This window comes from Caretta caretta, chromosome 5 (assembly GCF_965140235.1).
Source record: "Caretta caretta isolate rCarCar2 chromosome 5, rCarCar1.hap1, whole genome shotgun sequence".
In the NCBI taxonomy this organism is placed as follows: domain Eukaryota; kingdom Metazoa; phylum Chordata; order Testudines; family Cheloniidae; genus Caretta; species Caretta caretta.
In genome coordinates, this window is record NC_134210.1 from 125,304,839 (window position 1) to 125,332,565 (window position 27,727).

Genomic DNA, 27,727 nt, shown 5'->3' on the forward strand with positions numbered 1-27,727 from the left:
CCCACTCACATCCCCCTGTGGGACAGACACATGGGTGTGAACATCTAGGCTTGCTTTAAAGGAGGGAGGTGAGCAGCTGCCTCAGCCCCAGGCCACTGTCACTCCCTGCTTTGATTTTACTCCCTGTGTGAAGGGCGATGGGGAGGTGATGGGAAGAAGTTATACATGCTGTGATCTGCTGTCACTCCAGCTGGGAAGGGCCCTGGCACTGGAGTAACTAGGCCAGGAATGACAATGGGGAGAGGGTAGAGCCGAGCATAGTGGCTATGACTGACTCCCCCCTGCCCAAACTTTTCCCTGAGCTTGTCTCCCCTCTTAGTCCTTCCCTGTGGCTGTGTCATCCACATCATTTCCCAAATGCTCCCCTGATTCCCCCTGAGCCTGGGGGTTCCACGTATTGAACTGACCCTTATATTGGAACTGCTAACTGCCCTCAGTCCTTAACCCTTTATTGCCCAGTGTGGGGCAACCTAACTCTCTTTGAGCAATCAGCACTCTCCTCTCTTAGATTGTTTTAGTGAGAAAAAACCTTCTACACTGACAGGTTTCAGAGGAACAGCCGTGTTAGTCTGTATTCGCAAAAAGAAAAGGAGTACTTGTGGCACCTTAGAGACTAACCAATTTATTTGAGCATGAGCTTTCGTGAGCCACAGCTCACTTCATCAGATGTGATCAGATCACATCTGATGAAGTGAGCTGTGGCTCACGAAAGCTCATGCTCAAATAAATTGGTTAGTCTCTAAGGTGCCACAAGTACTCCTTTTCTTTTTGCTTCTACACTGAAAATGTTACCAGGGAAATGGAGCATAAAGGCGCTCTTCAGAGAGACCAACGGGAGCCAAAATTGGCAACTCCGAAACCCTGTAACTTTTCAGAGGCTCACAGCCCGCACTGGGTAAAGTTGGGAATGCAGCTGTGTGATTGGTCTCCTGAGCTGTCTGTCAAGTGTGTCCAGCCCCATGATGACATCATCACAGGAATATAATGGCTGAGACTTGGGGAAGGTCTGAGTATTAGTGAAAGATTAGGAGTGTAGAAGTTTGGTAAGATGTGTGGTTAAGCTCTGTACTATGTCTCTGGTTCTTTGGGTGTTTAGATGGGGGCTCTTTCTTCCACAGATTGTGACCCAATGTCTTGCCTGGTGGCCAGTAATAGCTAGGATTGAATGATCAGAAGCTCTTAGCTACTTTCAGTACTTTCTAGCTGTACTTGTGTAAAGCATTTCTAGCTGAGTCTTTGGAGCAAACAGTCCAGGGAAGGTAACTGTCTGCCTTCCAGACTGGGAGGCCTGGATTAATGGTATGTTCTAGGAGATGGAGGCTTCCCTAGAGAAGAATAGACTATTTAACAAGGAGAACTAAATTAGAACTTGGACTTGGAAAAACTCTCCACTCACCTCTCTACCTGAGTTAAGCTATGTTGCCCCCATTCTGGGATGGGGATTGGGACTGCTGGCTGTGGTCTGAATTCTGGTTTGTCCTAATGATCTGCAGGTGGAAACACTTGACTGAGGTGGCTGATTCAGCTGAGACTGGAGTGCTGGGTAACCAATATGTATCTGAAACAGATAATGCAGGGGAAACTAAAAGAAAACAGGCCTGGTGCCTTCCTGTAAGGGAAATGCTTCCTGGCCCTAGCTTTCTAGTTAGTGGTCTCACTCTCGCCTCTAGGGGTGATGGTGTCAATTTACTTGAACTGGAATCTGTTTCTTTACCAGACCAGTCTTTAACTGACAATAGAAAATATTTGTATTTTTACCAGCTAAATCGGCTTTAAAATAACCAGCCTGCCATAGTGGGCATCTCCTATGTAGACTCATAGATATTAAGGTCAGAAGGGACCATTATGATCATCTCCTATGTAACTCAGAATCCGGGGAGACTTAAACACTACTCACTCTGGAGGTCCCTGAAGGCTCGCCAATGGTACCTTCTGAATTGAGTGTTCTGTGTGCGTAGTCAATGGCTACTACCTTCAGCAGGATAACTTCTGTCAGTGATTGTAGTCTGGGACAAATGGAATTTTCCCTGGTATTATCTGGGAAAAGACTAAACTAGGAAGATGCCTCTGATGAGCTGTGCAGGTGTCCTGGTGCTCCCCTTGGGAGGCATTGTTGGGTCTAGAAGTCTGAGGAGAAGCTTTGGGAGTGTGTAACACCAACAGACCCTGGTGATCGGCAGGATCAAATCTGGGTCCTCCGGAGCTAAATGCATGAGCCTATACTGCATGAGCTAAAAGCCATAAGGCTCTTAGCTAAAGATGCAGAGCCGATGCGTTAATCTCTGTCTCTCCAACTGGTCCTGGTGCCACGAGATGGGACAGAAGAACACACCCAGAAGGTGTATGGATTACAAGTGCATCCCTGGGCTTGAAGAACTGGCTGTCTCTGAGCCTGCCTTAGATCAAAGGTTTAAGGCCCTGGCCTGTTTTCTGTAGAGAGAGACTTATTACAGGGGGACAACCTGGTCTGGCTCTCAGAGAAAACGGACCGGGGGCAGCTCTCCTGGTGTTCCTACACAACATTGATTTCATTGTTTCCTGCTGTAGCCACTCAATATTCCTTTTTGGGTCTTGCAGGGACATCTCACTCCACCATGTCTGCTGAGGAAAATGAACCACAGGTGGAGATCCAGGCAGAGGAGCAACAGGTGGGTCCCTCCTGGGGAGGCAGGTGTGCTTGGCAGCTGGAAGGGCTGTTCTAGCTTGAATGTTTCCACTGCTGGAGACAGGGACTCGTAACCACAACACTAGCTAAGGCTCCAAGTTCTAGTTCTCGGAGTGCCGTAGTCACTGCCCACAAGTGCCCCCTGAAGCCAGGAGGAGCATCGGCACTGGTGACCCTCTGTATGCTGTCTCCACTCGAACACGGTCAAATCCCACTGATTATAATACCCAGTAGGGGCATTGTACCGGGTGCTGGACTGAGACATGGTTCCTGATCGGGAGAGAAAGCACTTGGAAAGACAGAAGGTCTCTCCGTTCCATCAGTGAGAGCAGGAATGAGACCGTGACACAGTTCTGTTTTGTTGGTGGGTGTGCCAGGATGGAAGCAGCATTCCTGAGACTTTGCTGAATATAGGCAGCTGTTCTAATGGGACCAGGCTTCTGGGTGTGTAACTAATATCACAGTCAGGCCACTGAACCCCTGCTGAGAGGGACCGGAGACTGCCTAGCTCTGAGGACAGTCTCCTACAGAATCAGTAGTTTGCAGAAGGAAAGACAGGAGGGGCACCTTGACAAGCCAGGAGCTCTTCCTCAGCTGACTCCTCTTTCCCTCCCTCAGACTGCAGGGGACAGGGTGGCTGGCCTGCCCTTGGTCAGCTCTGCCTGTGAGATGGCCTCTGCCAGCTACGCTGCCACCAAAGAGACCCACCCAGCCATCAAAGCGATATGTGAGGTGCCTCTAGGCTGGCCCAGCTCAGGCACAATCCCTGGTGTGCGTGGCTGGCCCAGTACCACACAGCCACATGCACTGTGTATGGCACCTAATGCCATGGAGGAATACCTGCTAGAGGGTACAGGAAGCAGCTCCAATGCTAAAAGGATCTGAGCCCATTGCAGGCACTGGAGACTCCTGAAACCCTCTAGGAGAAGCTGGGGGTGGATGAACAGATGACTGGCAGCGGGATCTCCCGAGCTAAACGTGTGATGAACCAGACTGGCTCCATAGCCTTGGGCAACTTCCCCAACCCCTCTTCCTTGGCTCTCCCATCAGTAACCTGGGGACACTTGCTTAGGAACACCAGTCCTCCAATGTACACGGATTAGCAGCCCCACGAGATCTGTACACATGAAGGAATTAAGGGAACGAGTTCTGTGGTTATGTTTCAGTTGCAGGAGCCAATGAACATGCCTGTCGGGGTCTGGACAGACTGGAGGAGCAGCTGCCCATCCTGCAGCAGCCGATTGAGAAGGTAACCACACGAGTGTCAGGGCTGGTCCTGGAGCAGCATGAGGCTGTGGGCCCTTCACTTCCGCTAGGTGTTCAGTGACCTCTCTTCTGATCCCTTTTCCTCTAGGTGGCTTTGGATGCCCAAGACCTGGTGGGTGCCAAGGATGCAGTCTGCAGCACGGTCACTGAGGCCAAGGATGCAGTGACCAGCAGGGTGAGCGTGGCCCAAGGGGCTGTCCAGGAGAGCGTGGAGGTGACCAAATCCGCCATGACCAGGAGCATGAGCACAGTGATGGGCTCCAGCATGGGGCAGATGGCTGCGAGTGTCATAGACGCAGCATTGGGGAAATCTGAGCAGCTGATGGACTACTACCTCCCCATGACAGAGGAGGAGCTTGGTAAGATCCCCTCTGCTGAATACAAACCAATGTGACCCTGGTGTCTTGGGGTGTGGCTTGAACTCAGTGTTCACAGCTGATGTGCCAAAAGAGCCACCTCTCCTTCGGGCTTCCTTGCAACTTAGCTTGGCTACTAGCCCTCCCTTTGTTCCTTCATGCTGGGCCCTGTGCTCGCCCTGTCTGATGGCTCTGACGCTGCTCCCTGTGCTGCTACCCACTGTCTTACTGGTCAGTGCTGCAGGGCCTCCAAACGTGCCCTGGGAAATATTCCATCGGTCACAAGCTCTGGGAGGACTGAACGCATCCCTGCCTTGTATCCTGGCCCTGCCAACCGGTGGTACAAGTAGATTTTTATTCTTATCAGTACGGCGACTCATGGGAGGGACCCAAAAGTGTAGGGGGGCACATGACTCTCCCCCCCCCCCCCCCCCCCAAATGACCCCACCCTGCCTCGTGCGGGGAGGGCTCTACAGACTCCAGACAGGAGATGCAACTACGTGGAAGGGCTGGTGGGGGACCAGCTGGGGGCGGTACAGACACACCGGAGGAGGTGCCAGCATTCTGCTCCTTTCGCTGCTGAGGTTCCTGAGAGCCCTGTGGTTTTCAGTGGATACCGAATGTCATTCCAGTACGTCATCCCAGCAACAAATGTCTTAATGGTGCGGCGTACCTGACCGTACTGCCTTACTTGCACCACTGCTGCCAACTGACCCCTTCCCCCTTCCAGCTGAGCTTGCCACAACTCCCCTGGAGGGGCCTGGAGAGGCTCCTGCAGAGCAGCGGAGTTACTACGTGCGTCTGGGTTCCCTGTCGAGCACGCTGCGCCAGCGAGCCTACCAGCACGCCCTGGGCAAGATGAGACAAGCCAGGCAGCGCACCCTGGAGGCCCTCTCCCAGCTCCAGCAAATCATTGACCTGGTAGGAACACGACCCCTCTCCCCTGCCCTGTAGCTGCTGTGGGTCACGGTCTGTCATAAATATAAAGGGAAGGATAAACCACTTCAAAATCCCTCCTGGTCAGAGGAAAAGTCCTCTCACCTGTAAAGGGTTAAGAAGCTAAAGGTAACCTTGCTGGCACCTGACCTAAATGACGAATGAGGAGACAAGATACTCTCATAAGCTGGGAGGAGGGAGAAAACCAAGGGTCTGTGTCTGTCTGTATGCTGCTTTTGCCGGAAACAGAACAGGAATGGAGTCTTAGAACGTTTAGTAAGTAGTCTAGCTAGGTATGTGTTAGATTATGATTTCTTTAAATGGCTAAGAAAAGATGTGTGATGACTATCCCAGTCTGTGTCTCTTTTTTGTAACTTACGGTTTTGCGTAGAGGGACTCTCTGTTTTGAATCTAATTACCCTGTAAGGTATCTACCATCCTGATTTTACAGAGGTGATTCCTTTACTTCTATTAAAAGTCGTCTTGTAAGAAAACTGAATGCTTTTTCATTGTTCTAAGATCCAAGGGTTTGGGTCTGCGGTCACGTATGCAAATTGGTGAGGATTTTTACCAAACCTTCCCCAGGAAGTGGGGTGCAAGGGTTGGGAGGGTTTTTGGGAGGAAAGACGTGTCCAAACTACGTTTCCCAGTAAACCCAGTTAGAGTTTGGTGGTGGCAGTGGATATTCCAAGGGCAAAGAGTAAAATTAATTTGTACCTTGGGGAAGTTTTAACCTAAGCTGGTGAAAGTAAGCTTAGGAGGTTTTCATGCAGGTCCCCATATCTGTACCCCAGAGTTCAGAGTTGGGGAGGAACCTTGACACGGTCTCTGCAGCCTCCCATGCTCAGTGCCATTGGCACTGTTTCTTCCAAGACCCAGCTGTATCGCTGCAGTAGTGCTGCCTGCCTGCTGCCCACACCTAGCTGTGGGAGAGCTTCCCTGGCCAGCCGCCTCCTGCTCTTCCCAGCTAACTGCCCTCTCCCCCTGCAGATCAGCCATGCCAAGCAGGCCGTAGATCAGAAGCTTCACAATGGCCAGGACCGTCTGTACCAGATGTGGCTCCAGTGCTGCAGGGGGAAGTTGGAAGGGCAGGAGGATCCAGACTCCGCCAAGGTATTCTCCTTCTCGCCCTCACAGCCTTGCTCCAGTGAACTCCCCCCATCTGTAGGGGAAACTTGCAGATACTCCAGTCTCTTTCTCCTTCCAGCAGGTTGAAGCTCAGGCTCTAGCCATGTCCCAGAGCCTCACCCAGCAACTGAAAACCACCTGCCTTACTCTCCTGGGCAGCATCCAGGGCCTTCCCAGCACTATCCAGGACAAGGCCCAGCAGGTCTCGAGCAGTACAGAAGAGCTCCAGTCCTCCTTCTCCAGTGCCGGCTGTTTCCAGGATCTGTCCAGCAGTGCCCTGGCCCGGAGTCGGGAGATGGTGACCAAGGCCCAGGAGTCCCTGGATGAGCTGCTGGAATATGTGACGCAGAACATTCCCCTGGACTGGATCGTGGGACCCTTCACTCCTGCTGGAGACTCCCCACCGTGTCCTGATGAGCTGGTGGAGGAAGGAAAGAAGGTGGAGGCCTGAAGGGTTTCCCCTGCTGCTGGAAGGAATCCAGCTGAATTTCCTGCATAGCTAGTGTGGGGTCTCCTTGCTGAGGCCACAGTGCTGCTTTGGCAGATGGTGGACTGAGGTCAGGTCTTCCTTCTGCAGAACCTGAATGTCATTTCCCAGGCCCACTTCCCCAGAACCATGTATTACCAGTTACAGGGTGGCATCACTAGTCATGCAGGACTGCATCCCTTGCAGGGCTAGTCTGCTTCTCTCAGGACATACTTACAGCTGTCTTCCTCTGTACACAGGAAGTGCTCCTGAGCTTGATCTTTTCCCTAGCTTTGTAATGTGTAAAACTAGGGTTTAATGTTACAATAAACCTCAACTGCATTCAAATTTCTGTCTGCTTAATGTGATTCCCTCCCTGGCTCATGCTCTGTAGAAACATATACTGTACAGGTGACCCCATGCCCCTCTTCTTCACACACACAAACCCCCTCCACCCACTTTCTCTGGAAGGGCTCCAGAATGGCTGAGCTCATCTCCTGGGTGAAGGCATCTCCTCAGGTGCCTCCATTTGACACTCTTCCATTGAGCCTTTCCTCATGTAGAAGGAGGCAACAGTGTTCTCCCCATTGAGAACACTCGTCTGGCTTCCAGTGGGTAGCAAGGCAACATTACAGGCTCTGAGACCCAACTAACAGAGGGAAAGACCCAGGTTGTTGAGATAGGGCACTATGGACTTGAGAGGAAATGGGGTGTGTGGAGAACTGAGAACCTACTACTGGTAATGAGCAAAGTTAAAAGGGTCACATACAGTGGTGGGAGACTGCCGGGCCTTGCCTCTAGTTCAGTGCAAGAAGCTCAACAGGTTGGAAGTGTCTAGGAAAAGATGGTGAATTGACAACTCCAGGCAACTGGGATTTAACAAAACACACACAGGGAGACTAGCTGCAAGAGAGAGCAGCAGATACTCTTGCTGAAGCATGGACATCAGCCAGCCTGCATCCTTCCTCCCTGCCATTAGCCAAGCACCTGCGTAATCTTTCCTACTGCCTAGTGTAAACCTAGCCAGGCTAATGGCTCAGGGTTGTGGGAGATCCATAGTAGGACCAGTGCTGGGCTTGGAATGCATTTTCCTGAGAGCTTGTGTCTATGCTTGAAGTCACAAGGGGGTAGTGTCATCTAGGCAGCTCCATCACTTTTGCTTATCTTAACTCTAGCTTGAGCTATTAATAAGCTTCAGGCAAGGAAATGTCTCTCGGGTTCAGCACTGCAACAGGACCATGAGCAGGAATGGGTGTGTAGCTCTCAAAGATAGAGACTAGTAATCAAAATGGTGATGGATGCAGCTCCCAGGGGTAGTTACTCCGGATCTCATTGAACAGGGCCTGTCTTGTACTCCCAATGGACTGGGGCTACAAAGGTTTTCATAGACTCCGAGAATATGGGGGTTGGAAGGGACCTTAGGAGGTCATCTAATCCAACCCCCTGCTCAAAGCAGGACCAATCCCCAGTTAAATCATCCCAGCCAGGGTTTTGTCAAACCCGACCTTAAAAACTTCAAAGGAAGGAGATTCCACCACCTTCCTAGGTAATGCATTCCAGTGCTTCACCACACTTCTAGTGAAAAAGTTTTTCCTAATATCCAACCTAAACCTTCCCCACTACAACTTGATACCATTGATCCTTGTTCTGTCATCTGTACCACTGAGAACAGTCTAGAAGCATCCTCTTTGGAATTCCCTCTCAGGTAGCTGTAAGCAGCTATCAAATCCCCCCCCCCCCCCCCCCCCGTTCTTCTCTTCTGCAGGCTAAACAATTCCAGTTCCCTTAGCCTCTCCTCATAAATCATGTGTTCCAGTCCCCTAAACATTTTTGTTGCCCTCTGCTGGACACTTTCCAATTTTTTCACATCCTTTTTGTAGTGTAGGGCCTAAAACTGGACATAGTACTCCAGATCAGGCCTCACAAATGTTGAATAGAGGAGAACAATCATGTCTGTCGATTTGCTGGCAATGCCCCTATTTACACAACCCAAAATGTCATTGGCCGTCTTGGCAACAAGGGCACACTGTTGACTCATAGCCAGTTTCTTGTCCACTGTAACTTCGAGGTCCTTTTCTGCAGAAAAGTCAGAAACTCCCTAACTGACAGTGAGCGATCACTGAGGCTAATTTGCCTGTGTAACTGGAAGTGTGTTACATACCCTGCTGTGTTCTGGATTAACAGAGGCCCCTCCAACACACTAGCTAGGTGGAGCCCTGCTGGGGTGAGTAAAGGTCCTAGTCTGCTCCTTTTAGGAATATGGAAGAGTAAGTGCAGACTTCAGGAGTGCTGGTCAGCTAACATGACTTCTGTATCCAAGCCCAGTGAAGCTCTTTCCTCTTTTGTCCAAGTCTAATAAAATGTGTGATGTCAATGAGTGGATTTCACATCAACAGATATTAGCTTCAAACTTGGATAGAAGTGGGAGCTGGATTTTCTTTACGCCATGAAGAACATTGCAGCCTACGTTTCCCGAGCGCAGCCCCTGCAGCTAATCTTTCCGTAGAGAAGGAGCGGTTCTAACACATCCCCAAGCAGGGTCAGACCTAAGAAACCCGATGGAAAATGTTGCTGCACCACTCTCAAGTTATATAAAGCAAATTCAGTGACTGACTAACCCACCGGGTGCAGTATTTATTCAAAGAGCAGTGAGTTATTTCAGCAAACCCCAAACCAACGGGCTCGAGTGTTTAATCCAAAGGCCTGTTGGAGGATTCAAGGTGTGAGCATAGAGATCACACCAGCTACACCCCAATGGTCTGAATATTAGAAGGAGGAATGGGAAAAGGAAAGAGATGCTTCCTACCCCCAACTGGCTTTCTCTCCTGGGTGGCACCCTCTGGATAATGAGTGATTATAGCTGTAGATCCCAGGTAGGAAGACTTGTACTGTGCTCTCAACATGGTTGGGCTCGCTGCTTCTTCTGGCTGCCTGTGTGGGAGGGCTATGGGTGGGAAGGTGGTTTCTAAGCCCTGACCATGCAATGGTCTCTCTGTGCTAGGGATACTTGGACCTGTGCAGAGCCCTCTGGAACTCAGCTGCTCTTCCCAACTGCCTGTTGAAGTTACTGGGGGTCTGAGTAAAGGCAGGGGCTGGTTTGTGCAGGGCTCATTGTAGAATCAGAGCCTAAAACGGCCCCACTCTGGCCCTTGCAGCCACTGAAGCTGAAGATCTTGTGTTTAGATGGAGGCCCTCTCACATCCCTCTGTGGGACAGACACATGGGTATGAACATCTAGGCTTGCTTTAAAGGAGGGAGGTGAGCACCTGCCTTAGCCCCAGGCCACTGTCACTCTGCTCAGCTGCTCCAGGCATTTGCACTCCCTGCTTTGATTTTACTCCCTGTGTGAAAGGTGTAGGGAGGTTATGGGAAGAAGTTATGCCTGGTGTGATCTGCTGTCACTCTGGCTGGAAGGACCCTGGCACTGGAGTAACTAGGCCAGGAATGATAATGGGGAGAGGGCAGAGCCGAGCATAGTGGCTATAACTGACAGACACCCCCAAATTTTTCCCTGAGCTTCTCTCCCCACTTAGTGCTTCCCTTTGGCTGTGTCACTCCCAGCATCTGCCCAAATGCTCCCCAGATACCCCCTGAGCCTGGGGATTCCACGTATTGAACTGACCCTTATATTGGAACTGCTAACTGCCCTCAGTCTTTAACCCCTTATTGCCCAGTGTGGGGATACCTAACTCTCTTTGAGGTTCTGGGCCTAACTCACTTAGGCCTTGCAATGCTGAGAGGGGCAATAGCTAAATACCTTTAAAAACCTGTGCCATGTTCTCTTCCCTGGACAAGTCAACCAACAGGAAAGCTATAAATGAACTGAGGAGTATCTTGTGCCAGCTGGGCCAGAATAACTTCCCCAGCCACTTTTGGAGTGGGCAGGAAAGGAAAATAATACAACAGCTACCAGCATTCTCCTCCTCTCTTAGATGGTTTTACTCTCAAAAATCTTCTACACTGAAAATGTGACCAGGGAAATGGAGCGTAAAGGCGCTCTTCAGAGAGAACAACTGGAGTACTCTGAGAATATGAACCATTATTATTATTTGTATGACCGTAGCATTTCAAAGCCAAAATCAGAACTGGAATCCCATCGTGCTAGGTACTGTCTTAACACAGAGTAAAAGGCCTGCCCCAAACAGCTCATAATCTGAAACTAGGTTTGCCAGCCCTCCAGGATTGTCCTGAACTCTCCAGGAATTAAAGATTAATCTTTAATTAAAGATTGTCATGTGATGAGACCTCCAGGAACACATCCAACCAAGATTGGCAACTCTCACACCCTGTAACTTTTCATGGGCTCACAGCTCTCACTGGGCAAAGTAGAGAATGCAGCTGTGTGACTGGTCTCCTGAGCTGTCTGTCAAGTGTGTCCAGCCCCATGATGACATTATCACAGGAATATAATGGCTGAGACTTGAGGGAGGTCTGAGTATTGGTGAAGGATTAGTAGTGTGGAAGTTTGGTAAGATGTGTGGTTAACCTCTGTGTTATGTCTCTGGTTCCTAGGTTCTGTATCTGTTAAGATGGGGGCTCTTTTCTTACACAGAGTGTGACCCAATGTCTTGCCTGATGGCTAGTAGTGGCTCGGATTGAATGGTCAGAAGCTCTTAGCTAGTTTCAGTGCTTAGTAGCTGTACTTGTGTAAAGCATTTTGAGTTCAGTGTTCGGAGCAAATGGTCCAGGGAAGGAAACTATTTGCCTTCCAGACTGGGAGGCCTGGATTAATGGTATGTTCTAGGAGATGGAGGCTTCCCTAGAGGAGAATAGAATATTTAACAAGGAGAACTAAATTAGAGTTTGGACTAGGGGAAAAACTCCTACTCACCTCTCGACCTGAGCAAAGCTATGCTGTTCCCACGCAGGGATGGGGAATGGGACTTCTGGTTGTGGTCTGAGTTCTGGCTTGTCCTAAAGATCTGCAGGGGGAAACACTTGACTGAGGTGGCTGATTCAGCTGAGACTGGAGTGCTGGGTAACCAATATGTATCTGAAACAGATAATGCAGGAAACACTAAAGGAAAACAGGCCTGGTGCCTTCCCATAAGGGAAATGCTTCCTGGCCTTAGCTTTCTAGTTAGTGGTCTCACTCTCGCCTCTAGGAGTGATGGTGTCAACTTACCTGAACTGGAATCTGTTTCTTTACCAGGCCATCTTTACCTGACAATAGAAGATATTTGTATTTTTACCAGCTAAATTGGCTTTAAAATAACCAGCCTGCCATAGTGGGCATCTCCTATGTAGACTCATAGATATTAAGGTCAGAAGGCACCATTATGATCATCTCCTATGTAATTCAGTATCCAGGGAGACTCCTACACTACTCACTCAAGAGGTCCCTGAAGGCTCCCCAGTGGTACCTTCTCAATTCAGTGTTCTGTGTGTGTAGTTAATGGCTACTACCTTCAGCAGGATAACTTCTGTCAGTGATTGTACTCTGGGACAAATGGAATTAGCCCCGGTACTATCTGGGAAAAGACTAAACTGGGAGGGTGCCTCTGATCAGCTGTGCAGGTGTCCTGGTGCTCCCCTTGGGAGGCATTGTCAGGTCTAGAAGTCTGAGGAGACGCTTTGGGAGTGTGTAAAGCCAAAAGACCCTGGTAATGGGCAGGATCAAACCTGGGACCTCTGGACCTAAATGCATGAGCCTCTTCTGCATGAGCTAAAAGCCATAAGGCTCTTACTAAGACCGTAAAGCCGATAAATTAATCTCTGCCTCTCTAACTGGTCCTGGTGCCACGAGATGGGACAGAAGAACACACCCACAAGATGTGTGGATTACAAGTGCATCCCTGGGCTTGAAGAACTGGCTGTTTCTGAGCCTGCCTTAGATCAAAGGTTTAAGGGCCTGGCCTGCTCTCTGTAGAGAGAGACTTACTGCAGGGGGACAACCTGGTCTGGCTCTTAGAGAAAACGGACCGGGAGCAGCTCTCCTGGTATTCCTACACAAGATTGATTTCACCGTTTCCTGCTGTAGCCACTCAATATTCCTCTTTGGGTCTTGCAGGGACATCTCACTCCACCATGTCTGCTAAGGAAAATGACCCACAGGTGGAGATCCAGGCAGAGGAGCAACAGGTGGGTCCCTCCTGGGGAGGCAGGTGTGCTTGGCGGCTGGAAGGGCTGTTCTAGCTTGAATGTCTCCACTGCTGGAGACAGGGACTCGTAACCACAACACTAGCCAATGATTCTAGCTCTCAGAGTGCCGTAGTCACTGCCCACAAGTGCCTCCTGAATCCGGGAGGAGCACAGGTGACCCTGTGAATGCTGTCTGCATTAGAACACTGGCAAATCCCGTTGATTGCAATGCCCAGTGGGGGCATTGTACCAGGTGCTGGACCGAGACATGGTTCCTGATTGAGAGAGACTGCACTTGTAAAGACAAAAGGTCTCTCCATTCCTGCTCTCACTGATGGAACGAGACCGTGACACAGTTCTGTTTTGTTCGTGGGTGTGCCAGGACAAAAGCAGCGTTCCTGAGACCTTGCTGAATATAGGCAGCTGTTCCAATGGAACCAGGCTTCTGGGTCTGTAACTAATCTCACAGGCAGGCCACTGAAATCCAGCTGAAATGGACAGGAGACTGTCCTCAGAGCTGGGCAGTCTCCTACAGAATCAGTAGTTGCAGAGGAAAAGAGACAGGAAGGGCACCTTGAGAAGCCAGGAACTCTTCCTCAACTGACTCCTCTTTCCCTCCCCTAGACTGCAGGGAACAGGGTGGCTGGCCTGCCCTTGGTCAGCTCTGCCTGTGAGATGGCCTCTGCCAGCTATGCTGCCACCAAAGAGACCCACCCAGCCATCAAAGGGGTCTGTCAGGTAGTAGAGACTAGGGTGAGGGCCATCACCTCTGCTGCCATCACTGGGGCACGGCCTATCCTGGACCAGCTGGAGCCACAGCGTGAGTAAGGGAAGGGAGACAGGAACACTCCTGTGTGTGTGGCGGGGGAGGTGGGTCTGGGGGCAGGCTCAGCCTACAGTGGCTCTAGGCCCACTACTGAGCTCGGCCTCCAACTGGCAGGAAACAGAATCCACAGACTCCCTTCTCCTGCTCCCCTCAACTCCGCTAGCTCCTAGGCGTGATCTGGCCAAGGCATTGGCCTTGTGCGGAGGAGTTCTGACGGCTGCAGCAGCTGCTGGTGGGGGGGGATTCCTGTTCAGGTACCAGCGGTGAGCTGGACCAGCCTAGAGGCAGGCAGTGCCCAGCCACAATCCCTGGTGTGCGTGGCTGGCCCAGTACCACACAGCCACATGCACTGCGTATGGCACCTAATACCATGGAGCAATACCTGCTAGAGGGCACAGGAAGCAGCTCCAATGCTAAAAGGATCTGAGCCCATGGCAGGCACTGGAGACTCCTGAAACCCTCCAGGAGAAGCTGGGGGTGGATGAACAGATGACTGGCAGCCGGATCTCCTGAGTGCTAAACCTGGCTCTGAAATAGACTGGCTCCATAGCCTTGGGCAACTTGCCCAACCCCTCTTCCTTGGCTCTCCCATCAGTAACCTGGGGAGACTTGCTTAGGAACACCAGTCCTCCAATGTATGCAGATTAGCAGCCCCACGAGATCTGTGGACGTGAAGGAATTAAGGGAACGAGTTCTGTGGTTATGTTTCAGTTGCAGGAGCCAATGAACATGCCTGTCGGGGTCTGGACAGACTGGAGGAGCAGCTGCCCATCCTGCAGCAGCCGATTGAGAAGGTAACCACACGAGTGTCACGACTGGTCCTGGAGCAGGATGAGGCTGTGGGCCCTTCACTTCCGCTAGGTGTTCAGTGACCTCTCTTCTGATCCCTTTCCCTCTAGGTGGCTTTGGATGCCCAAGAAGTTCTGCGTGCCACAATGGTGGGTGCCAAGGATGCAGTCTGCAGCCCGGTCACTAAGGCCAAGGATGCAGTGACCAGCATGGTGGGCGTGGCCCAAGGGGCTGTCCAGGAGAGCGTGGAGGTGACCAAATCTGCCGTGACCAGCAGCATGAGCACAGTGATGGGCTCCCGCATGGGGCAGATGGCTGCGAGTGTCATAGACACAGCATTGGGGAAATCTGAGCAGCTGATGGACTACTACCTCCCCATGACCGAGGAAGAGCTCGGTAAGATCCCCTCTGCTGAATACAAACCTATGTGACCCTGGTGTCTTCGGGCATGGCTTGGACTCACAGCTGTTCACAGAGCTCACAGCTGAGCTGCCAAAAGAGCCACCTCTCCTTAGGGCTAGCTTGCAACCTAGCTTGGCTACTAGCCCTCCCTTAGTTCCTTCATGCTGGGCCCTCTGCTTGCCCTGTCTGATGGCTCTGACGCTTCTCCCTGTGCAGCTACCCGCTACCTTACTGGTCGGTGCTGCAGGGCACCCAAACGTGCCCTGGGGAAGATTGCATCGGTCACAAGATTTGGGAGGGCTGAACGCATCCCTGCCATGTATCCTGGCCCTGCCAACCGGTGGTGCAAGTAGATTTTAACTCTTACCAGTACGGCAACTCAAGGGAGGGACCCAAAAGCGGGGGGGAGGCACGTGACCCCCCCTAACGACCCCACCCTGCCTTGTGCGGGGGTCTCTACAGACTCCAGACAGGAGATGGAACTACGTGGAAGGGCTGGTGGGGGGCCAGCTGGGGGTGGTACAGCCAAACCGGAGGAGCTGCCAGCGTTCTGCTCCTTTCGCTTCTGCGGTTCCTGAGAGCCCTGCGGTTTTCAGCGGCTACCGAACGTCATTCCAGTACGTCATCCCAGCAACAAATGTCTTAATGGTGCGGCGTACCTGACCTTACTGGCTTAATAGCACCACTGCTGCCAACTGACCCCTTCCCCCTTCCAGCTGAGCTTGCCACAACTCCCCTGGAGGGGCCTGGAGAGGCTCCTGCAGAGCAGCGGAGTTACTACGTGCGTCTGGGTTCCCTGTCGATCACGCTGCGCCAGCGAGCCTACCAGCACGCCCTGGGCAAGATGAGACAAGCCAGGCAGCGCACCCTGGAGGCCCTCTCCCAGCTCCAGCAAATCATTGACCTGGTAGGAACACGACCCCTCTCCCCTGCCCTGTAGCTGCTGTGGGTCACGGTCTCTGCAGCCTCCCATGCTCAGTGCCATTGGCACTGTTTGTTCCTGGGCCCAGCTGTGTCGCTGCAGTAGTTCTGCCCGCCTGCTGCCCACACCTAGCTGTGGGAGAGCTTCCCTGGCCAGCCGCCTCCTGCTCTTCCCAGCTAACTGCCCTCTCCTCCTGCAGATTAGCCATGCCAAGCAGGCCGTAGATCAGAAGCTTCACAATGGCCAGGACCGTCTGTACCAGATGTGGCTCCAGTACTGCAGGGGGAAGTTGGAAGGGCAGGAGGATCCAGACTCCGCCAAGGTATTCTCCTCCTTCTCACCCTCGCAGCCTTGCTCCAGTTAACTCCCCCCATCTGCAGGGGAGACTTGTAGATACTCCAGTCTCTCTTTCTCCTTCCAGCAGGTTGAAGCTCAGGCTCTAGCCATGTCCCAGAGCCTCACCCAGCAACTGAAAACCACCTGCCTTACTCTCCTGGGCAGCATCCAGGGCCTTCCCAGCACTATCCAGGACAAGGCCCAGCAGGTCTCGAGCAGTACAGAAGAGCTCCAGGCCTCCTTCTCCAGTGCCTGCTCTTTCCAGCATCTGTCCAGCAGTGCCCTTGCCCGGGGTCGGGAGATGGTGACCAAGGCCCAGAAGTCCTTGGATGAGCTCCTGGAATACGTGACGCAGAACATTCCCCTGGATTGGATCGTGGGACCCTTCACTCCCGCGGGAGACTCCCCACAGTGTCCTGATGAGCTGGTGGAGGAAGGAAAGAAGGTGGAGGCCTGAAGGGTTCCCCCTGCTGCTGGAAGGAATCCAGCTGAATTGCCTGCATAGCTAGTGTGGGGTCTCCTCACTGAGGCCGTAGTTCTGCTTTGGCAGATGGTGGACTGCAGAAGGAAGAGCTGACCTCAGAATTACAGAACCTGAATGTCCTTTCCCTGGCACACTTCCCCAGAACCATGTATTACCAGTTACAGGGTGGCATCACTAGTCATGCAGGACTACATCCCTTGCAGGGCTAGTCTGCTTCTCTCAGGACAGACATACAGCTGTCTTCCTCTGTACACAGGAAGTGCTCCTGAGCTTGATCTTTTCCCTAGCTGTGTAATGTGTAAAACAAGGGTTTAATGTCCCAATAAACTGCAACTGCATTCAAATTCCTGTCTGCTTAATGTGATTCCCTCCCCGACTTGTGCTCTCTACAAACCTTTACTGTACAGATGACCCCATTCCCCCTCTTCTTCACACACCCCCTTTTTCTCTGGCAGGGCTCCAGAATGGGCTGAGCTTGTCTCCTGGGTGAAGGCATCTCTTCAGGTGCCTCCATTTGACTCTCTTCCATTGAGGCTTTTCTCATGTAGAAGGAGGCAACAGCCCATTGAGAACACTCATCTGGCTTCCAGTGTGTAGGAAGGCAACAATACAGACTGTGAGACCAAGTAACAGAGGGAAGAGCCCAGTGTGTTATGGCACTATGGCCTTGAGAGGAAATGTTGGTTCTCAGCTTTCCACACACCCCTATTGGTAATGAGCGAAGTTAAAAGGGTCATATACAGTGGTGGGAGACTGCCAGGCTTTGCCTCTAATCCAGTGTAAGAAGCTCAACAGGTTGGAAGTGTCCAGGAAAAGGGATGGTGAATTGTTAAATCCAGTTGCCTGGAGTTGTCAAAACGCACCCCTGCGCGCACACACAGGGAGACTAGCGGCAAGATAGAGAGCAGCAGACAGTCTTGCTGAGCATGGACATCAGCCAGCCTGCGTCCTTCCTCCCTGCTGTTAGCCAAGCACCTGCCTGACCTTTCCTACGTCCTAGTGTAAACCTAGCCAGGTCAATAACACTACAGGCACATGGCTCAGGGTTGTGGAAGATCCATAATCAGACCAGTGCTGGGCTTGTAATGCATTTTCCTGAGAGCTTGTGTCTATGCTTGAAGTCACAAGTAGGTAGTGTCATCTCGGCAGCTCCATCCCTGTTCCTTAGTAGCTCAAGCCTGAGTTAGGATAGAAAGGTCTCTTGGGTTCAGCACTGCAACAGCACCATGAGCAGGAATGGCTGTGTTGCTCCCAAAGATGGAGACTAGTAACAAAGTGGTCATCTCCTTGGAAAGGGCCTGCCTTGTTCTCCATTGACTGAGGATACCAAGCTGTTCATAGAATATCAGGGTTGGAAGGGACCTCAGGAGGTCATCTAGTCTAACCCCCTGCTCAAAGCAGGACCAGTCCCCAACTAAATCATCCCAGCCAGGGCTTTGTCAAGCCTGACCTTAAAAACTTCAAAGGAAGGAGATTCCACCACCTCCCGAGGTAACCTATTCCAGTGCTTCACCACCCTCCTAGTGGAAAAAGTGTTTTCTAATATCCAACCTAAACCTCGCCCACGGCAGCTTGAGACCATTGATCCTTGTTTTGTCATCTGCTACCACTGAGAACAGTCTACATCCATCCTTTTTGGAACCCCCTTTCAGGTAGTTGAAAGCTGCTATCAAATCCCCCCTCATTCTTCTCTTCCGCAGACTAAACAATTCCAGTTCCCTCAGCCACTCCTCGTAAGTCATCTGTTCCCGTCCCCTAATCACTTTTGTTGCCCTGTGCTGGACGCTTTCCAATTTTTTCACCACCTCCTTGTAATGTGGGGACCGAAACTGGACACACTACTCCAGATGAGGCCTCACCCATGTCGAATAGAGGGGGACGATCACATCCCTCGATCTGCTGGCAGTGCCCCTGCTTATACAGCCCAAAATGCCATTGGCCTTCTTGGCAACAAGGGCACACTGTTGACTCCTATCCAGCTTCTTGTCCACTGTAACCCCTAGGTCCTTTTCTGCAGAAAAGTCAGAAACTCCCTAACTGCCAGGGAGCAATTACTGAAGCTAGTCTGCCTGTGGAACTGGAGGTGTGTTTTAAACCCTGCTCTGTTATGGATTAAAAATGGCCCCTCCAGCAAACTCACGGGGAAGAGTGAGTAAAAGCAATAGCTAGGTGCAGCCCTGCTGGAATGAGTAAAGGTCTTAGCCTGCTCCTTTTAGGGATATGGAAGAGGAAGTACAGACTGCAGGAGTACTGGTCAGCTAATCTGACTTCTGTGTTCAAGCCCCGTGAAGCTCTTTCCTCTTTAGTCCAAGTCTAATAAAATGTGTGAGGTCAATGAGTGGATTTCACATCAGCAGATATTTGCTTCAAACTTGGAAAGAAGCTGGATTTTCTTTACACCATGAAGAGCATTGCAGCCTACATTTCCCCAGCACAGCCCTTACAGCTAATTTTTCCATAGGGAAGGGGTGGTTCTAACACATCCTCAAGCTAGGGTCAGCCGTAAGATACCACATCAAAAAAGTTGCTGGACCAATCTCAAGTTATACAAAGCAAATGCAGTAACTGACTAACCCACCAGATGCAGTATTTATGGCACAAGGAGCAGTGAGTTATTTCAGCAAACCCCAGTATGATTCACCCATGGGCTCAAGTGTTTAATCCAAAGGCCTGTTGGAGGATCCAAGGTGTGAGCATAGAGATCACGCTCGCTACACTGCAATGGTCTGAATATTAGAAGGAGAAATGGGAAAAGGAAAGAGATGCTTCCTGCCCCCAGCTGGCTATTTTTCCAGGGCACTACTGCCTGCATAATTAGTGATTATAGCTACCAGGTAGGAAGACTTGTAGTGTGCTCTGAACATGGTTGGGCTTGCTGCTTTTTCTGCTGGCTGCCTGTGTGGGAGGGCTATGGATGGGAAGGTGGTTTCTAAGCCCTGAGCATGCAATGGCCTCTCTGTGCTGGTGTTACTTGCACCTGTGCAGAGCTCTCTGGAACCCAGCTACTCTTCCCAACTGCCTGTTGAAGTTACTGGGGGTCTGAGTAAAGGCAGGGGTTGGTTTGTGCAGGGCTCATTGTAGAATCAGGGCCTAACACTGCCCCACTCTGGCCTTTCAACCGCTGAAGGTCGTGTGTCTGGATGGAGGCCCACTCACATCCCCCTGTGGGACAGACACATGGGTGTGAACATCTAGGCTTGCTTTAAAGGAGGGAGGTGAGCAGCTGCCTCAGCCCCAGGCCACTGTCACTCCCTGCTTTGATTTTACTCCCTGTGTGAAGGGCGATGGGGAGGTGATGGGAAGAAGTTATACATGCTGTGATCTGCTGTCACTCCAGCTGGGAAGGGCCCTGGCACTGGAGTAACTAGGCCAGGAATGACAATGGGGAGAGGGTAGAGCCGAGCATAGTGGCTATGACTGACTCCCCCCTGCCCAAACTTTTCCCTGAGCTTGTCTCCCCTCTTAGTCCTTCCCTGTGGCTGTGTCATCCCCATCATTTCCCAAATGCTCCCCTGATTCCCCCTGAGCCTGGGGTTCCACGTATTGAACTGACCCTTATATTGGAACTGCTAACTGCCCTCAGTCCTTAACCCTTTATTGCCCAGTGTGGGGCAACCTAACTCTCTTTGAGCAATCAGCACTCTCCTCTCTTAGATTGTTTTAGTGAGAAAAAACCTTCTACACTGAAAATGTTACCAGGGAAATGGAGCATAAAGGCGCTCTTCAGAGAGACCAACGGGAGCCAAAATTGGCAACTCCGAAACCCTGTAACTTTTCAGAGGCTCACAGCCCGCACTGGGTAAAGTTGGGAATGCAGCTGTGTGATTGGTCTCCTGAGCTGTCTGTCAAGTGTGTCCAGCCCCATGATGACATCATCACAGGAATATAATGGCTGAGACCTGGGGAAGGTCTGAGTATTGATGAAAGATTAGGAGTGTAGAAGTTTGGTAAGATGTGTGGTTAAGCTCTGTACTATGTCTCTGGTTCTTTGGGTGTTTAGATGGGGGCTCTTTCTTCCACAGATTGTGACCCAATGTCTTGCCTGGTGGCCAGTAATAGCTAGGATTGAATGATCAGAAGCTCTTAGCTACTTTCAGTACTTTCTAGCTGTACTTGTGTAAAGCATTTCTAGCTGAGTCTTTGGAGCAAACAGTCCAGGGAAGGTAACTGTCTGCCTTCCAGACTGGGAGGCCTGGATTAATGGTATGTTCCAGGAGATGGAGGCTTCCCTAGAGAAGAATAGACTATTTAACAAGGAGAACTAAATTAGAGCTTGGACTTGGAAAAACTCTCCACTCACCTCTCTACCTGAGCTAAGCTATGTTGCCCCCATTCTGGGATGGGGATTGGGACTGCTGGCTGTGGTCTGAATTCTGGTTTGTCCTAATGATCTGCAGGTGGAAACACTTGACTGAGGTGGCTGATTCAGCTGAGACTGGAGTGCTGGGTAACCAATATGTATCTGAAACAGATAATGCAGGGGAAACTAAAAGAAAACAGGCCTGGTGCCTTCCTGTAAGGGAAATGCTTCCTGGCCCTAGCTTTCTAGTTAGTGGTCTCACTCTCGCTTCTAGGGGTGATGGTGTCAATTTACTTGAACAGGAATCTGTTTCTTTACCAGACCAGTCTTTAACTGACAATAGAAACTATTTGTATTTTTACCAGCTCAATCGGCTTTAAAATAACCAGCCTGCCGTAGTGAGCATCTCCTATGTAGACTCATAGATCATAAGGTCAGAAGGGACCGTTATGATCATCTCCTATGTAACTCAGAATCCGGGGAGACTTAAACACTACTCACTCTGGAGGTCCCTGAAGGCTCGCCAATGGTACCTTCTGAATTCAGTGTTCTGTGTGTGTAGTCAATGGCTACTACCTTCAGCAGGATAACTTCTGTCAGTGATTGTACTCTGGGACAAATGGAATTTTCCCTGGTATTATCTGGGAAAAGACTAAACTAGGAAGATGCCTCTGATGAGCTGTGCAGGTGTCCTGGTGCTCCCCTTGGGAGGCATTGTTGGATCTAGAAGTCTGAGGAGAAGCTTTGGGAGTGTGTAACACCAACAGACCCTGGTGATCGGCAGGATCAAATCTGGGTCCTCCGGAGCTCAATGCGTGAGCCTATACTGCATGAGCTAAAAGCCATAAGGCTCTTAGCTAAAGATGCAGAGCCGATGCGTTAATCTCTGTCTCTCCAACTGGTCCTGGTGCCACGAGATGGGACAGAAGAACACACCCAGAAGGTGTATGGATTACAAGTGCATCCCTGGGCTTGAAGAACTGGCTGTCTCTGAGCCTGCCTTAAATCAAAGGTTTAAGGCCCTGGCCTGTTCTCTGTAGAGAGAGACTTATTACAGGGGGACAACCTGGTCTGGCTCTCAGAGAAAACGGACCGGGGGCAGCTCTCCTGGTGTTCCTACACAACATTGATTTCACTGTTTCCTGCTGTAGCCACTCAATATTCCTTTTTGGGTCTTGCAGGGACATCTCGCTCCACCATGTCTGCTGAGGAAAATGAACCACAGGTGCAGATCCAGGCAGAGGAGCAACAGGTGGGTCCCTCCTGGGGAGGCAGGTGTGCTTGGCAGCTGGAAGGGCTGTTCTAGCTTGAATGTCTCCACTGCTGGAGACAGGGACTCGTAACCACAACACTAGCCAATGATTCTAGCTCTAGAGTGCCGTAGTCACTGCCCACAAGTGCCCCCTGAAGCCAGGAGGAGCATCGGCACTGGTGACCCTCTGTATGCTGTCTCCACTCGAACACCGGCAAATCCCACTGATTATAATACCCAGTAGGGGCATTGTACCGGGTGCTGGACTGAGACATGGTTCCTGATCGGGAGAGAAAGCACTTGGAAAGACAGAAGGTCTCTCCGTTCCATCAGTGAGAGCAGGAATGAGACCGTGACAGTTCTGTTTTGTTGGTGGGTGTGCCAGGACGGAAGCAGCATTCCTGAGACTTTGCTGAATATAGGCAGCTGTTCTAATGGGACCAGGCTTCTGGGTGTGTAACTAATATCACAGTCAGGCCACTGAACCCCTGCTGAGAGGGACCGGAGACTGCCTAGCTCTGAGGACAGTCTCCTACAGAATCAGTAGTTTGCAGAAGGAAAGACAGGAGGGGCACCTTGACAAGCCAGGAGCTCTTCCTCAGCTGACTCCTCTTTCCCTCCCTCAGACTGCAGGGGACAGGGTGGCTGGCCTGCCCTTGGTCAGCTCTGCCTGTGAGATGGCCTCTGCCAGCTACGCTGCCACCAAAGAGACCCACCCAGCCATCAAAGCGATATGTGAGGTGGCAGAGACTGGGGTGAGAACCATCACCTCTGCTGCTATCACCGGGGCACGGCCCATCCTGGACCAGCTGGAGCCACAGTGTGAGTAAGGGAAAGGGAGACAGGAACGCTCCTGTGTGTGTAGCGGGGGAGGTGGGTCTGGGGGCAGGCTCAGCCTACAGTGGCTCTAGACCCACTACTGAACTCGGCCTCCAACTGGCAGCAAACAGAATCCACAGACTCCCTTCTCCTGCTCCTCTCAACTCCGCTAGCTCCTAGACGTGACCTGGCCAAGGCATTGGCCTTGTGCGGAGGAGTTCTGACGGCTGCAGCAGCTGCTGGTGGGGGGGGATTCCTGCTCAGGTACCAGCGGTGAGCTGGACCAGCCTAGAGGCAGGCAGTGCCCAGGCACAATCCCTGGTGTGCATGGCTGGCCCAGTACCACACAGCCACATGCACTGTGTATGGCACCTAATGCCATGGAGCAATACCTGCTAGAGGGCACAGGAAGCAGCTCCAATGCTAAAAGGACCTGAGCCCATGGCAGGCACTGGAGACTCCTGAAACCCTCTAGGAGAAGCTGGGGGTGGATGAACAGATGACTGGCAGCCGGATCTCCCGAGCTAAACGTGTGATGAACCAGACTGGCTCCATAGCCTTGGGCAACTTCCCCAACCCCTCTTCCTTGGCTCTCCCATCAGTAACCTGGGGACACTTGCTTAGGAACACCAGTCCTCCAATGTACACGGATTAGCAGCCCCACGAGATCTGTGCACTTGAAGGAATTAAGGGAACGAGTTCTGTGGTTATGTTTCAGTTGCAGCAGCCAATGAATATGCCTGTCGGGGTCTGGACAGACTGGAGGAGCAGCTGCCCATCCTGCAGCAGCCGATTGAGAAGGTAACCACACGAGTGTCACGGCTGGTCCTGGAGCAGCATGAGGCTGTGGGCCCTTCACTTCCGCTAGGTGTTCAGTGACCTCTCTTCTGATCCCTTTTCCTCTAGGTGGCTTTGGATGCCCAAGACCTGGTGGGTGCCAAGGATGCAGTCTGCAGCACGGTCACTGAGGCCAAGGATGCAGTGACCAGCAGGGTGAGCGTGTCCCAAGGGGCTGTCCAGGAGAGCGTGGAGGTGACCAAATCCGCCGTGACCAGGAGCATGAGCGCAGTGATGGGCTCCAGCATGGGGCAGATGGCTGCAAGTGTCATAGACGCAGCATTGGGGAAATCTGAGCAGCTGATGGACTACTACCTCCCCATGACAGAGGAGGAGCTTGGTAAGATCCCCTCTGCTGAATACAAACCAATGTGACCCTGGTGTCTTGGGGTGTGGCTTGAACTCAGTGTTCACAGCTGATGTGCCAAAAGAGCCACCTCTCCTTTGGACTTCCTTGCAACTTAGCTTGGCTACTAGCCCTCCCTTTGTTCCTTCATGCTGGGCCCTGTGCTCGCCCTGTCTGATGGCTCTGACGCTGCTCCCTGTGCTGCTACCCACTGTCTTACTGGTCAGTGCTGCAGGGCATCCAAATGTGCCCTGGGAAATATTCCATCGGTCACAAGCTCTGGGAGGACTGAACGCATCCCTGCCTTGTATCCTGGCCCTGCCAACCGGTGGTACAAGTAGATTTTAATTCTTACCAGTACGGCGACTCATGGGAGGGACCCAAAAGTGTAGGGGGGCACATGACTCCCTCCCAAACGACCCCACCCTGCCTCGTGCTGGGAGGGCTCTACAGACTCCAGACAGGAGATGCAACTACGTGGAAGGGCTGGTGGGGGGCCAGCTGGGGGTGGTACAGACACACCGGAGGAGGTGCCAGCATTCTGCTCCTTTCGCTGCTGCGGTTCCTGAGAGCCCTGCGGTTTTCAGTGGATAGCGAATGTCATTCCAGTACGTCATACTAGCAACAAATGTCTTAATGGTGCGGCGTACCTGACCTTACTGCCTTACTTGCACCACTGCTGCCAACTGACCCCTTCCCCTTTCCAGCTGAGCTTGCCACAACTCCCCTGGAGGGGACTGGAGAGGCTCCCGCAGAGCAGCGGAGTTACTACGTGCGTCTGGGTTCCCTGTCGAGCACGCTGCGCCAGCGAGCCTACCAGCACGCCCTGGGCAAGATGAGACAAGCCAGGCAGCGCACCCTGGAGGCCCTCTCCCAGCTCCAGCAAATCATTGACCTGGTAGGAACACGACCCCTCTCCCCTGCCCTGTAGCTGCTGTGGGTCACGGTCTGTCATAAATATAAAGGGAAGGGTAAACCACTTCAAAATCCCTCCTGGTCAGAGGAAAAGTCCTCTCACCTGTAAAGGGTTAAGAAGCTAAAGGTAACCTTGCTGGCACCTGACCTAAATGACGAATGAGGAGACAAGATAGTCTCAAAAGCTGCGAGGAGGGAGAAAAACAAAGGGTCTGTGTCTGTCTGTATGCTGCTTTTGCCGGGAACAGAACAGGACAGGAATGGAGCCTTAGAACGTTTAGTAAGTTATCTAGCTAGGTATGTGTTAGATTATGATTTCTTTAAATGGCTAAGAAAAGATTTGTGCTGACTAGAATGACTATCCCAGTCTGTGTGTCTTAAGGTTTTGCCGAGAGGGATTCTCTGTTTTGAATCTAATTACCCTGTAAGGTATCTACCATCCTGATTTTACAGAGGTGATTCCTTTACTTCTATTAAAAGTCGTCTTGTAAGAAAACTGAATGCTTTTTCATTGTTCTAAGATCCAAGGGTTTGGTCTGAGGTCACCTATGCAAATTGGTGAGGATTTTTACCAAACCTTCCCCAGGAAGTGGGGTGCAAGGGTTGGGAGGGTTTTTGGGAGGAAAGACGTGTCCAAACTATGTTTCCCAGTAAACCCAGTTAGTTTGGTGGTGGCAGTGGAAATTCCAAGGGCAAAGGGTAAAATTAATTTGTACCTTGGGGAAGTTTTAACCTAAGCTGGTGAAAGTAAGCTTAGGAGGTTTTCATGCAGGTCCCCATATCTGTTCCCTAGAGTTCAGAGTCGGGGAGGAACCTTGACATGGTCTCTGCAGCCTCCCATGCTCAGTGCCATTGGCACTGTTTGTTCCTGGGCCCAGCTGTGTCGCTGCAGTAGTGCTGCCCGCCTGCTGCCCACACCTAGCTGTGGGAGAGCTTCCCTGGCCAGCCGCCTCCTGCTCTTCCCAGCTAACTGCCCTCTCCCCCTGCAGATCAGCCATGCCAAGCAGGCCGTAGATCAGAAGCTTCACAATGGCCAGGACCGTCTGTACCAGATGTGGCTCCAGTACTGCAGGGGGAAGTTGGAAGGGCAGGAGGATCCTGACTCCGTAAAGGTATTCTCCTCCTTCTCGCCCTCACAGCCTTGCTTCAGCGAACTCCCCCCCATCTGCAGGGGAGACCTGTAGATACTCCAGTCTCTCTTTCTCCTTCCAGCAGGTTGAAGCTCAGGCTCTAGCCACGTCCCAGAGCCTCACCCAGCAACTGAAAACCACCTGCCTTACTCTCCTGGGCAGCGTCCAGGGCCTTCCCAGCACTATCCAGGACAAAGCCCAGCAGGTCTCGAGCAGTACAGAAGAGCTCCAGGCCTCCTTCTCCAGTGCCGGCTGTTTCCAGGATCTGTCCAGCAGTGCCCTGGCCCGGAGTCGGGAGATGGTGACCAAGGCCCAGGAGTCCCTGGATGAGCTGCTGGAATACGTGACGCAGAACATTCCCCTGGACTGGATCGTGGGACCCTTCATTCCCACTGGAGACTCCCCACCATATCCTGATGAGCTGGTGGAGGAAGGAAAGAAGGTGGAGGCCTGAAGGGTTCCCCCTGCTGCTGGAAGGAATCCAGCTGAATTGCCTGCATAGCTAGTGTGGGGTCTCCTTGCTGAGGCCACAGTTCTGCTTTGGCAGATGGTGGACTGAGGTCAGGTCTTCCTTCTGCAGAACCTGAATGTCCTTTCCCAGGCACACTTCCCCAGAACCATGTATTACCAGTTACAGGGTGGCATGACTAGTCATGCAGGACTGCATCCCTTGCAGGGCTAGTCTGCTTCTCTCAGGACATACCTACAGCTTTATTCCTCTGTACATAGGAAGTGCTCCTGAGCTTGATCTTTTCCCTAGCTTTGTAATGTGTAAAACTAGGGTTTAATGTTACAATAAACCTCAACTGCATTCAAATTTCTGTCTGCTTAATGTGATTCCCTCCCTGGCTCATGCTCTGTAGAAACATATACTGTACAGGTGACCCCATGCCCCTCTTCTTCACACACACAAACCCCCTCCACCCACTTTCTCTGGCAGGGCTCCAGAATGGCTGAGCTCATCTCCTGGGTGAAGGCATCTCTTCAGGTGCCTCCATTTGACACTATTCCATTGAGACTTTTCTCATGTAGAAGAAGGCAACAGTGTTCTCCCCATTGAGAACACTCATCTGGCTTCCAGTGGGTAGCAAGGCAACATTACAGGCTCTGAGACCCAACTAACAGAGGGAAAGACCCAGGTTGTTGAGACAGGGCACTATGGTCTTGAGAGGAAATGGGGTGTGTGGAGAACTGAGAACTACTACTGGTAATGAGCAAAGTTAAAAGGGTCACATACAGTGGTGGGAGACTGCCGGGCCTTGCCTCTAGTCCAGTGCAAGAAGCTCAACAGGTTGGAAGTGTCTAGGAAAAGATGGTGAATTGACAACTCCAGGCAACTGGGATTTAACAAAACACACACAGGGAGACTAGCTGCAAGAGAGAGAGCAGCAGATACTCTTGCTGAAGCATGGACATCAGCCAGCCTGCATCCTTCCTCCCTGCCATTAGCCAAGCACCTGCGTAATCTTTC

General features: G+C 51.7%; 2 protein-coding genes and 1 pseudogene across 2 annotated transcripts; all 3 read left to right on the top strand.

Annotated features, from left to right (window-relative positions):
- Positions 1-1,922: 1,922 nt before the first annotated feature.
- Positions 1,923-6,802, top strand: LOC142072260 (perilipin-3-like; annotated as a pseudogene).
- Positions 6,803-10,797: 3,995 nt separating this feature from the next.
- LOC142072261 (perilipin-3-like) lies at positions 10,798-16,630 on the top strand. The gene is made up of 8 exons (XM_075128957.1): positions 10,798-10,804; positions 12,687-12,898; positions 13,523-13,718; positions 14,436-14,518; positions 14,624-14,909; positions 15,632-15,822; positions 16,037-16,159; positions 16,262-16,630. Exons 1-8 carry the CDS (start codon positions 10,798-10,800, stop codon positions 16,628-16,630), a joined length of 1,467 nt encoding a protein of 488 aa, XP_074985058.1.
- Positions 16,631-22,134: 5,504 nt separating this feature from the next.
- On the top strand, positions 22,135-26,747 carry LOC125628833 (perilipin-3-like). Its single transcript, XM_075128273.1, has 7 exons — positions 22,135-22,209; positions 22,836-23,031; positions 23,747-23,829; positions 23,935-24,205; positions 24,919-25,109; positions 26,116-26,238; positions 26,342-26,747. Exons 1-7 carry the CDS (start codon positions 22,156-22,158, stop codon positions 26,708-26,710), a joined length of 1,287 nt encoding a protein of 428 aa, XP_074984374.1. The 5' UTR covers positions 22,135-22,155; the 3' UTR covers positions 26,711-26,747.
- The last annotated feature ends 980 nt before the right edge of the window (positions 26,748-27,727 follow it).